General features: G+C 39.5%; 1 protein-coding gene across 1 annotated transcript in view; it reads left to right on the top strand.

Moving 5' to 3' along the window:
- Nucleotides 1-12252, top strand: part of Anln (anillin actin binding protein) — a 59633-nt gene that overhangs the window by 25479 nt on the left and 21902 nt on the right. Inside the window, exons 9-17 of the mRNA XM_005346952.3 lie at nt 174-284; nt 1916-2148; nt 3448-3593; nt 3896-4043; nt 5968-6103; nt 6416-6598; nt 8915-9041; nt 11142-11190; nt 11284-11340. Coding sequence (XP_005347009.1) covers nt 174-284; nt 1916-2148; nt 3448-3593; nt 3896-4043; nt 5968-6103; nt 6416-6598; nt 8915-9041; nt 11142-11190; nt 11284-11340 — 1190 coding nt within the window. The remainder of the gene's footprint in view (nt 1-173; nt 285-1915; nt 2149-3447; nt 3594-3895; nt 4044-5967; nt 6104-6415; nt 6599-8914; nt 9042-11141; nt 11191-11283; nt 11341-12252) is intronic.

Below are 12252 nucleotides of genomic sequence, written 5' to 3'. Positions count from 1 at the left end.
CCTGCCTCTGCCTCCCAAGTGCTGGGATTAAAGGTGTGTGCCACCACCGCCCGGCCAAGCATAGCTTTCTAATAAAGATTTATGACTCTCTAATTTTACATTTTCAGGTTGTTCCTGGCACATGTGTGCATGCACACACACACATTAATTTGATTTTTTTCAAACTCTTTTAGGTTCCACTGAAAGTAAAATGACCAAGTCCAGCCCTTTGAAAATAACGTTGTTTTTAGAAGAGGAAAAGTCCTTAAAAGTCTCATCAGACCTGAAGGCTGAGCAGGAAACTGGTTGGTTTACAGCATTATTCTTTTTAGTTCTAGATCACTTGTAAGAAATAACAAAATAATGTAAGAATAGTACTCTCATTTTAACTCTCCTGTTACTTTACAATACCTTTTTGTCACACTAGGATGCACTGTAGCTTCCATTGGGCTGTGGTACTGTTGGTTTTTGATTGGTTTGTCTTTTATTTTTTATTCATTTTGCATTTCAACCACAGTTGTCCCTGCTACCCACTCCTCCCAAAGGGTAAGGCCTCCCATGGGGAGTCAGCAGTGCTACCGTTAGCGGTTAAATCACTCGAGATGGGACTGATATTTTCCTGTGCTGACTACTGCATGATATGACATCTAACAATAGAAGGGACTCCTTGGACAGTGCTGTTTAAGGTTTATTATTTATTGTTTTATTTTATTTATTTTCAGGACAGGGTTTCACTGTGTGGCCATTGCTGTCATAGACTCACTTTGTAGACCAGGCTGGCCTTAAACTCCCAAAGATCCACTTGCCTCTGTCTCCTGAGTGCTGGAACTAAAGGCATGTGCCACCATTGCCTGTAGGGGATGGGAGGCCGCTAGTTAGTTCCTGGCCGCCTGGCTAGCTTAGACCTGAAATAATCACACAAACTGTATTAATTAAATCACTGCTTGGCCCATTATCCCTAGCTTATTATTGGCTAACTCTTACATATTAATTTAGCCCATTTCTATTAATCTGTGTATCGCCACGTTGCTGTGGCTTACTGGCTCAAGTTCCCAGCATCTTTCTTTGGAGGCTCCATGGCTTCTCTCTAGGCTTTCCCTGCCTAGTTCTGTTCTTCCCTGCCATAGGCTCAAAGCAGTTCTTTATTCATTAACCAATAAAAGCAACACACAGACAGAGGGACCTCCTATACCAATTGCCTGTCGTGACTTATTATTTTTAAATTGTGTGTGTGTGTGTGTGTGTGTCTGTCTGTCTGTCTGTCTGTCTGTCTGTCTGTCTTTATGGTGGTGTGTTCAGATGTGCCTTTAGAGGCCAAAACAAAGTGTTTTGTTTTGGAGCTGGAGTTACAGGTCGTTATGAGTTGCCCATTGTGGGTGCTAAGAACTGTACTTGGGTCCTCTAGAATAATAGCAGACTTTAACCACCAAGCCTTATCTCCAGCCCTTGAGTACCTTTTGAAAGTCAGAATCTTATTCCTATTTAATACTGTCACTTAAATCCAAAGCATTACGTTTACTTTCCTTTTTAAAAAAATATTTATTTATTTATTATGTATACAATATATGCCTGTGGGCCAGAAGAGGGCACCAGACCTCATTACAGATGGTTGTGAGCCACCATGTGGTTGCCTGGAATCGAACTCAGGACCTTTGGAAGAGCAGGCAATGCTCTTAACCGCTGAGCCATCTCTCCAGCCCCTAAGTTTACTTTCTTTGTAAATCTAATCTTTATATCTTAGAAAATATCGCAGAACTTTTTAAAATATTGTTAAATATGAGCTTTGTCTTGATTTTATAAGCTTTGGAAGTTGTCCTCTCTCCATTGTTAGGAAGTGATTTTTCTTAGGGTAACCCTGTTTATTTTAGTAAACATGGAAACTCAGCCTCCTCTGCCACATTGGTTCTTAGTGTCTACCCACTGAAATGTTTTTCAGAAGTAGTGCGTGAAATTGAAATGAATGTGGATGATGATATCAATAGCTCCAAAGTCATTAATGACATCTTCAGTGATGTCCTAGAGGAAGGTGAACTGGATGTGGAAAAGAGCCAAGAGGAGCTGGAGCGAGTGGACGCAGAGAACAGCGAAGAGCAGGAAGATGCACTGAATATCTCTTCAATGTCTTTGCTTAGTCCCTTGGCTCAGACAGTTGGTGTGGTAAGTCTGGAGGTAAGAAAAGACGACATGTCCATAGGCTTATAGCAAAATACACTGAATAATATACTTCTTCCACTTTTGGTAGATGGATTTCCCTCTACACTGTTAGAATTCTCTTAGTAACTCTAGTAGTTCCTGTGACCTCAGGTAAACATTGATTTTTTTTTTTTTTTTTGAGACATGGTTTCTCTGTAGCTTTGGAGCCTGTCCTGGAACTAGCTCTTATAGAACAGGCTGGTCTCGAACTCACAGAGATCTTTCTGCCTCTGCCTCTCGAGTGCTGGGATTAAAGGCATGCACCACCACCGCCTGGCTTAAAGTTAACATATTTTTGCCAATGAGAAATAAGTTTGTTTAACTGTGTAGTAAAATGTGTGCTTTTGGACTAAACAGACTTTTGAAAAGCATCTCTGGATCCTGCTGGCTGTGAAAGCATCTTCCTCTAAATAGTGTTTAGAGATGTTTGAGTCTGTGTTACTGGACCCTGCTGGCTGTGAAAGCATCTTCCTCTAAATAGTGTTTAGAGATGTTTGAGTCTGTGTTACTGGCTGACTAGAGGTCAGGCGAATATGGTGCATGAGGCAGAACTTTGTGACTCAGTTCAGACTTAAAGAACTTTTTCCCTCTTCATTTTTATTTTATGTGTATGTTGTTTTGCCTGAGTGCTTATCTATGTATCATGTATGTGCAGTGCCTGCAGAAGCCATATAAGGAATTGGATCCTCTGGGACTATATTTTAGAGATGGTTGTAAGCCACTAACTATATGGGTGCTGGGAATTGAGGCCTGGTCTTCTAAAACATTAGCCATTGTTCTTAACTACCAAGTCCTCTCTCCAGCACCCAGTGGAGCTTTTGAAGTTTGGTTCTGTGGTGTTTGGTCCTTCTCTGTGGACCAGTACTTCTGTGGCAGTAGGTATTTCAGTTTTCAGTGCATCTCATGGATTTGCTGATTTGTGTGTTCTTTATCTATTTATTTTGTAGAAATTTAATCTGTTTAGTTATTTTTATTATAAAGCAGTAGATGTGTTAGATATGTATTTCCTCATAGCAGAAAGGAATTAATTACATTCTCAGAATTAAATGAAATATCATTTAGGATTAGTGTTGTATATCCATAACATCTGGTATGTAAATCCTGGGTGTAGTGATACATGTCTGTAACCCCAGGTTTCAGGGGGTGTTGGCAAGAAGATCAAGAGTTGGAAACTAGTCTGGACTATATAATGAAGACCACGTCTCTTAAATAAAAACAAAAAATATAAAAATGATGAAAGTCTAACATCTCATTTACTTGTTTACTTTTATGTAGAATGTAATTTCTTCACCCAAATTGGAGTTAGAAGACACTAGCCCAAGTGCTGCAAGTCCCAAACCCGGAAAATTCCAGAGGACCCGTGTTCCTCGAGCCGAGTCTGGTGATAGCATCAGTTCTGAGGATCGTGATCTTCTCTATAGGTAAGGTGTGTGGGGAAGGCTCGCCTCCACCGCATCGTCTGAGGTTGGTGTGAGAAGCATCACAGCTTAGCTCTTGTTTACGGAGCTTTGTAAGCTTGGGATGACTGTGGCTGGGGAGTGAACTCAGGACCTCAGGCGTGCTGAGCAGGAAGTCTGCCACTGATGAGCAGCCCCAGCTTGGAATAACTTCTGTCGGTTTTCCTTTCACCAAATAACATTTCCATTTTGGGGAAGTGTGCTTCAGTCTGAGATTCGGTTTCTGTTGTTCAGTGGCTTTCTGACAGTGGCTCTTTTCCCTGCAGCATCGATGCATACAGGTCTCAAAGATTCAAAGAAGCAGAACGTCCTTCCATAAAGCAAGTGATTGTTCGAAAAGAAGATGTTGCTTCAAAATTGGGTGAAAAGAATAATGTCTTTTCTTGTCAAATTAATATCAAACAAAAAATGCAGGTATGTTTTGGCATGTGAAGGGAATGTGGACTTTCTTGAACTAGATTGTGAGCTTGTGGCCCTACTAACCTCAGCCCCTAGGGACTGGAGTGAGGCTAGCATGTGGGAGCTTAGTTACTCTTGATTCAGTTTAACATCAGGAATACACCCCTTTTAGAAATTGCACAATTTCCAAATATTTTAGAAAAGTCCAAATGTTAGTTTTACTACACAAGTGCTTAGATTACAGATTCTATAACTGTGGGTTAGCTAGGAACATAAATTAACTGTGAGCATCACAAAAAATATAACAACAGTAAAAGGCTGTCAATACAAACAATCAAACATTAGTTCACAGTTAAATTATGTGATGAATCTGGTTCACATTGCTGTGACATCATCACCCTGGAGCAGATTGTGTAGCTCTGTAGTATAGTGATGCCTAGTATGTGTGAGGCCCTGGGTTCAATCCCCAGCACCTCTCTACTGCCCAAAACGTAATTATAACTGTTAGTTGGATGATAGTGTGTGAAACTTACTGTGATCTTAAAGGGGTTTTATGCTAAATAAAACATTTTGTTTGCTTGGTGCTTTCTGTGTGGGCGCGGGGATAAGAACCCAGGTCCCCATGCTTGTGCAGCAGACCCTTTGCCAATTGACCCACCAAGTGACCGTGTGGAGCTCACGTCAGCACAATAGCAACTTCTGAAAACAAAAACTGCACTATAAAGTTGTTGCTAATTGCTAAGGAACAGTGTTAGGAAGATACTAAAAATTTGTTCCAGCCAGGCAGTGGTGGCGCACGCCTTTAATCCCAGCACTTGGGAGGCAGAGGCAGGTGGTTTTCTGTGAATTTGAGGTCAGCCTGTTCTATAAGAGCTAGTTCCAGGACAGGCTTCAAAAAGCTAGAGAAACCCTGTCTCGAAAAACAAAAACAACCAAAAAAAAAAAAAAAAGTCCAATTAGTTAGGGCAGTATGGTATATTTATTTATTTTGAGACAGGGTCTCCCGATGTAACCTTAGCTGGCCTGGAGCTTGCTATGTGCCCAGACTTGCCTCAGACTCAGATCTGCGTATTTCAGCCTCCTGAGTGAGGGAACTAAAGGACTGTCGTGTGGTTTTTGTTCGTTTTGATTTGTTTTGTGGTTTTTCAAGACAGAGTTTCTCTATATAGCTCTGGCTGTCTTGTAACTTTCTCTGTAGAGTAGGCTGGCCTTGAACTAACTCAGAGAGATTCCCCTGCCTCTGCATATGCCACTACGCCCACCTGACTGTCATGTTTTATAGGAGCAGAAAACTGCATGTGTACTAAAAATTCATTTTATGGCATGGAGTATGACCTTCATAGCCAGCAGAGTCATGAACTGTGGGAGACAAAAAGACAGTTTGGTTCATCAGGACTTAGTAGCTGGTGTTGGTCACCAGACTTGAGTGTCTGCTCCAGCCTTCTGGATAAGGAGGGTTTTCATCCCTTACCTTGATGAGATAACTGTGTGCTCAACATTCCGAGATCCCCTAGTAAATATCTGATCACAAAGGCCTCCATGCCTCCTGCAATACAGGAGTGTCACATTATAGGTTGTCTTCATTGGTGTTACATGGCGTGTGATGTACATGCTGTTTTCAGAAGTATGGCCACAGGAAGGTGTGCAGGGATAAGTGCTGCCAGGAACATCTTGGATTCATCACATAATTTAACTGTGAACTAATGTTTGATTGTTTGTATTGACAACCTTTTACTGTTGTTATATTTTTTGTGATGCTCACAATTAATTTATGTTCCTAGCTAACCCACAGTTATAGAATCTGTAATCTAAGCACTTGTGTAGTAAAACTAACATTTGGACTTTTCTAAAATATTTGGAAATTGTGCAATCTAATTAGAATTAAAATTTAAATAAGGTGGTAATGGTGATTAATTAATTCCTCTTATGCTTTCACTAGGAGCTCAATAATGACATAAATTTGCAGCAGACAGTGATCTATCAGGCCAGCCAGGCTCTGAACTGCTGTGTTGATGAAGAACATGGGAAAGGATCCCTGGAAGAAGCTGAGGCAGAAAGACTTCTTCTGATTGCAAGTATGTGTAATGCACCTGGAATACAGTATCCTAAATGAACATACATGTGCACGTTCCTGTCTGTGTCTCACATCTAATGTGGGAATGGAGCAGTTGAGGTGGGAAGGTGAAAACCGATTAAAAACTGTAAGGAGCTGGGAATAGACTAGCAGATGACATTTCACCCAAACAGTTCCATCAAAGAGACAGTAACTGATTTTGTCTGTGTTGTTTTGTTCAGTTGCCAACTCAGTGTGCTCTCATGACTTGGCCTCATTCAGGTCCAGCTGCAGTTCTCATATTTAGAATCTTTGCTTGCTTATTTCTGTGTAGCTGAGAAGAGAGCTCTTCTGATTGACGAACTGAATAAGCTGAAGAATGAAGGGCCTCAGAGGAGGAAGAAGGCTGGTATCGTGTCTCAGAGTGACTTTGTTCCATCCAAAGGGTCAGTCACTTTGTCAGAAATCTGCTTGCCTCTGAAAGCAGATTTTGTCTGCAGCACCGCTCAGAAACCAGGTATGAGGCTGGATTACACAGAAAATTGTGAAGTCCATTTAGAGTGTATTTGTTTGAGAAAGATTTAAGTATGCATTATGATGCAAAACTTCCATCTTACCTTGTTGCAGTGGTATGCTTGTTCATCCTGACTGCCCAAAACCAAAATAATAAAACAGAAACTGTATTAATTAAAACACTACTTGGCCCATTAACTCTAGCTTCTTGTTGGCTAACTCTTATATTAATTTAACCCATTTCTATTAATCTGTATATCGTCACATGGCAGTGGCTTACCGGCAAAGATTCAGCATGTCTATCTCTGGTGGCTCCATGGCATCTCTCTGACTCCGCCCTTCTTTCTCCCAGCATTCAGTGCAGTCCTCCTTGCCTAGCTCTGCTCCACCCTGCCCTGCTCTGCTGTAGGCTCAAAGCAATTCTTTATTCATTAAGGGTAATCACAGCATACAGAGGGGACTCCCACATCATTACCGTTTTGTTCCTCATATTGTATGGACAATTTCTCATATTGAATAGTTAGGGGAAATTTTACATAATAGGGTTAGCAACCCATGCATGTATGTACATCCCTCTATCTCAAAGTAAGACCAAACATAATATGACAGAAAACATAGGTTTTTTTCCTAGGTTATCTTGACAAGGCATGACATTTGCCTTTCATTGGTGTAGGAGGCCCTTCTGTATTTGTGTTGCTTTCATTGGTTACTAAAGAAACTGCTTTGGGCCTGGTGATGGGGCAGAACTTAGGTAGGCGGAGAGACAGAACTGAATTCTGGGGGGAAGAAAGCAAAGAGAGAGAGCCGTTATGGAGCTGCCAGGTCAGACATGCTGAATCTTTTCCAGTAAGCCACGACTTCGTGGTGACATACAGATTATTAGAAATGGGTTGAATCAAGATGTGAGAGTCGTCCAGTAAGAGGCTAGAACTAATGGGCCTGGCAGTGTTTAAATGAATACAGTTTCTGTGTGATTATTTCAGGTGTAAGCTAGCTGGGCGGCCGGGACAGAACAAGGGACCCCTCTCCTACATTTCATTATGATTAATTTTGTTATGTGCGAGGTCATTTAAAAAGTTTACTTTATTCTTGTTAAAATTCACCCCATTTTATAAGTTCCTTCTAGAAATTTTGAATTATTGGTTGTGTGAGTGATAATTGCTCAGTGACTATACTATATTGAAGTTCTATCTCCTTTTCTTTTCTGGATTGGATAACCACAATGACCTTTTAAGATTGCCTAATCTACAAAAAAAATCATATGAGAGTCATATGGGTAAAGAGGAATATGGCAGTATGCTCTGAAAACAGCAGGATATTTCTAGAACACTCATGTGAAATGTTGGATAAGAATTGTTTTAAGATTCTTTTGCATTTTTATTTAATTAGAACTTTATCTTTGGAGTAAAGAAGTCTTAAAATTGAGAGGTGAATTTGAGGTTTGGGGAAAGAATGGAGACATAACATGGTTGAGCCTTCAGTGGGACCATGGGGAACAGGGTTGTCACCCCACTGCTTGGGAGGCTGCAGTGGTCCTGATCTCAAGGCCAGATGAACAACTAAGTGACACCTGTGTGTCTCCAGAGTTTGGGGGCGGGGGCAGAGGTATAGTCTGAGATCCCGTGCTGCCTTACATGTATGATGAGTCCCTGAATTCAGTCTCTAGGACTTAATTTTTTTTTTAATAACATTCACTGGATGCGGCTGTTAGTGTTTATAATCCCAGTAGTCTGGAAGATTACAAAAGTATATCTTCTCAAATTCAAGCCCTGCCTGTGTTAGAGAAGGAGTTCCTGTTTCTGAACAAACAAATGAAGAAAAGTTTGAGTATTATTGTAGAAATGAGCTAATCTAGGTTATATTTCCTGTTGCCTGATTTTACTATAATGCAGAAAACTTGGTAATTTAGTCTTTGAAATATTGTTACTTAGTAATAAATAGTGAATAAATAGTTCATGTTTTATTAGATATTATCCCTAAGTAACCCTTAATGGTTTTTAAATGTCAATTTTGAAATAACAAATCATAATTTACCTTTTAGAGGAATATACTTATTACTGCCTAATAGATTGTAGCAGAAAGGGAAGAATGTAGAATGAAGTTATTTTGCTTTATGTAAGTAGAAGACTTGATGTTTATTCCCGGACCATAGGTATCAGCTTGTCTTTCTTAGTTTTTTTATTTTGAGAAATTTGATCTTAGATATTGTAAATATAAATTTTATGTGGGTCAAGTGCAGTATGACTTTTGACTTCCAGAATGTTGTCTAGCGAAGTTTGATCCTCTTTTGCTAATTTTGCAATGTGGTTGCTTATTACAGATGCATCAAATTACTACTACTTAATTATGCTAAAAGCTGGAGCTGACCATATGGTCGCCACACCATTAGCAAGTACTTCAAGCTCTCTGAGTGGTGACGCTCTGACATTTGCCACCACATTTACTCTGTAAGTAAACTGAGTATCTCATGATTCAGACAAGTTTTTCTTCAAATAGAGTGAGACAATCTCAGCATTTGACTGATAACTTATGATCTCGTTTTATCTGTTGTAGTGCATGGGATGGAACTCAGCTTTGTGCATGCTAAACATGCATTATCAGCAAACTACATCCCAAACTTTTATAGATTTTTTTTTTGGTGTGGGGAGGTATTTTTCGAGATAGTTTGATAGTTTCTCAGTGTAGCCCTGGCTGTCCCGGAACTCACTCTCTAGATCAGGCTGGCCTCATACTCAGAGATCTACCTGCCACTGCCAGACCCCAAACTTTTATAGTATTTAAAATGTATTTATGATTGTTTGCTAATTTATTATAATTAATGCAATATTTTTATTAGCATATGTTATATACAATGACATGTTATTTTAATTCCTGCAAATAATATATTTTTGGTTATATTAGCTCCCCACTACCCTTTTTGTCTCATCTCACTTTGCTGATCCCCATCTACTCTCAGTCCTTTGTTTTTTCATTTTGGTAGTACTGAAACCAAGCCTAGGACCTTGTGAACTAGGCAGGTACTCTATCATATGCATCCCCTTAATTTGTCTATTTTAGTTATTATTCAGTGAACTAATGAGTTTAAATTAGGGTTGCATAGGACCATGGGTAAGGGGTTACTTACAATAGCATGGGCAACTTATCAGTGATTGCCCCACTGAAAAAAATGCCCCATGTCTTCCCCCACCCCAGTAACCATCAGCTGCCAGTGTGTCGGGTGGAGATAGGCCCTTGAAGGACCTCCCGCAAATTTTTTCCCTTTCTTTCTTCTTCCTCTTCCTCTTCTTTTTCCTTTTTCCTTTTAAGTTTATTTATGAGATTCTGGAGAAATGGCTCAATGGTTAAGAACATAGGCTATTCTTCAGAGGACCAAGTTTAGTTCCCAATATCCTTGTGGCAGCTCACAACAATTTGTAGCTCTAGTTAGTTCCTGAGGATCCAATGCTCTCTTCTAGCTCTGCAGCCACCACATACAGGTGTGGTCCATAGACATGCATGTAGACAAAACACCCATACACATAATAAGAATAATTAATCTGTGATTATTATCTGTGTGTGTATACTTGCATGATGTGGGTCATGAGTTTGTGTTTAATAGTGAATGTGTGGAAGTTAGATAGCTAGAATCTGTTCTCTCCTTCTGCCTTTATGTGAGCTCTGTGTATTGAACTTAGGGTGCTAGGCCTATGCAGCAAGCCCCTTTAGCTTCTGAGCCATCTTCTGGACCCCTGTTTATTCTTTAAATATGAACAGATAACTCAATTTTCAGTTGTTCAGGTTTAGCTCTTCTTTCTGATTTATACTGATTTATATATATTGATACTTTTTTAATATAGATATGCAGTATATATTGTGCTTCAGTATTTTGCACCATTATTTTTATAGATGCTTTAAATCACATAATATTTTTTTATTTTTGAGTTGAGTTTTCAAGACAAGGTTTCTCCTTGTAGTCCTGGCTATCATGGTATTTGTTCTGTAGACCAGGCTGGCCTCAAACTCAGAGATCTGCCTGTCTCTGTCTTCCAAGTGCTGGAATTAAAGGCATGCGCAATCTTGCCTAGCTGTAACAATATTTTATTATCGCTAAAAGATAATTAGTATCAAATACATATTAAACTACAGTCAAAATCTTAATTTTAAAAAATCTTTCTGCTTTTATCATTACTAGTATTATTTATTCTATAAACTTCTAAAATTGCCTGCATCAGCAGCCCAGGAATGAGGGAGTCAGAAGGACAGCTTGTGGGAGTCCTCTTTGTTCTGCTGGTCTTGGGATAGAGCTCAGTGCTCATGCAACCTCGGTGGCAGGCACATTTACCTCACTGGCCTTACTTTATTATTAGTAACACAAGTATCTCCAAACTATATCTTAGAAAATACATGTTTTACCATTTATTTTTATCATTCTTTACAGATTTAGTTGTATTTCTTAAAAATACGATGGAATCTTTTACTTTGAGTCTTGTAACCGTGTTTGTGCATTGTTTTTAAAGACATGAGGTTAGTTTTTTATTACAGTTTTATTTAATACTTTTTTTTTCCAGGAATGATGTTTCCAATGACTTTGAAATAAATGTTGAAGTTTACAGCTTGGTAAGCAGTTAAAAAGCTTTCTGAAATGAATAATAATATATTTCCTTAATAATACCAAATTTTAAGATAGTTATGCTTTGGATTTGTGTGTAGGTACAAAAGAAAGATTCATCAGGCCCTGATAAGAAGAAGAAAGCATTAAAGTCCAAGGTGAGAGTTACAGAGACCTAGTAAAAGCATCTAAGTCAGTGTTCTATAGCTGTGAGAGACTCTGTGGCCATGCAATGCTTATAAGGGAAGCATCTAATTGGAGCTAGCTTATGTTCAAGTGTAGTCCGTTATGGTCACAGCAGGAAACATGGCAGGCAGACACGGTGCTAGAGAGGTGGCTTTAGTTCTACATCTGAATCAGCAGGCAGCAGGAGAGAGAGACTGGGCCTGGCTTGAGCTTCTGAAACCTTCCAGTCCATCCCCTGTGACACTTCCTTTAACAAGGCCGCACACTCTAAGGCCACACCTTCTAATGGTGCCACTCTCTGGTAAGCTTCAGTGATTTAAAGTTTTCTTTTTTTTTTTTTTAATCAATTACATGATCCAAATTTCTATTTACTGAATTAAGTATAGGTATGACTGTAGAATGTAAACATACACAAGTCATTATGATAAGTGTAATCAGGGCCCTTCTAATACATGCAAATATCTTATTTTCTGAATATTGCTTAAAAATTGAGTTTATAGCTTACTTCAGCTCCTTTGTGCTCCTGTCTCAGCAGGTCTGCACAGGCCAAGGTTGAGAAATATGATTACTGGGGTCTTGGTTTCCGCCTTTCTAATCTTTGCTCTTTTGTTTTCTTCCTAAGTCATTAGACATTTCTTCTGGCTGGGTGGTGGGGGCACATGAGTTTAATCCAAGCACTTGGGAGGCAGATCTTGGACAGCATGGTCTACAGAGTGAGTTCCAGGACAGCCAGGGCTACCCAAAGAAACCCTGTCTCAAAAAACCAAAAAAGAAAATTTTTTTCTGTCCCCAGTTTTAAAGTCTTCCTTTATTCCAAATTTTTTGTTGGGTAGAAGTGGAGAGAACATTATACACACACACACACACACACACACACACACACA

The sequence above is a fragment of the Microtus ochrogaster genome, chromosome 5 (genome assembly GCF_000317375.1).
Source record: "Microtus ochrogaster isolate Prairie Vole_2 chromosome 5, MicOch1.0, whole genome shotgun sequence".
Lineage (NCBI taxonomy): Eukaryota > Metazoa > Chordata > Mammalia > Rodentia > Cricetidae > Microtus > Microtus ochrogaster.
Note: the sequence above shows the minus strand (reverse complement) of the source record. Positions and strands in the feature narration are given on the sequence as shown.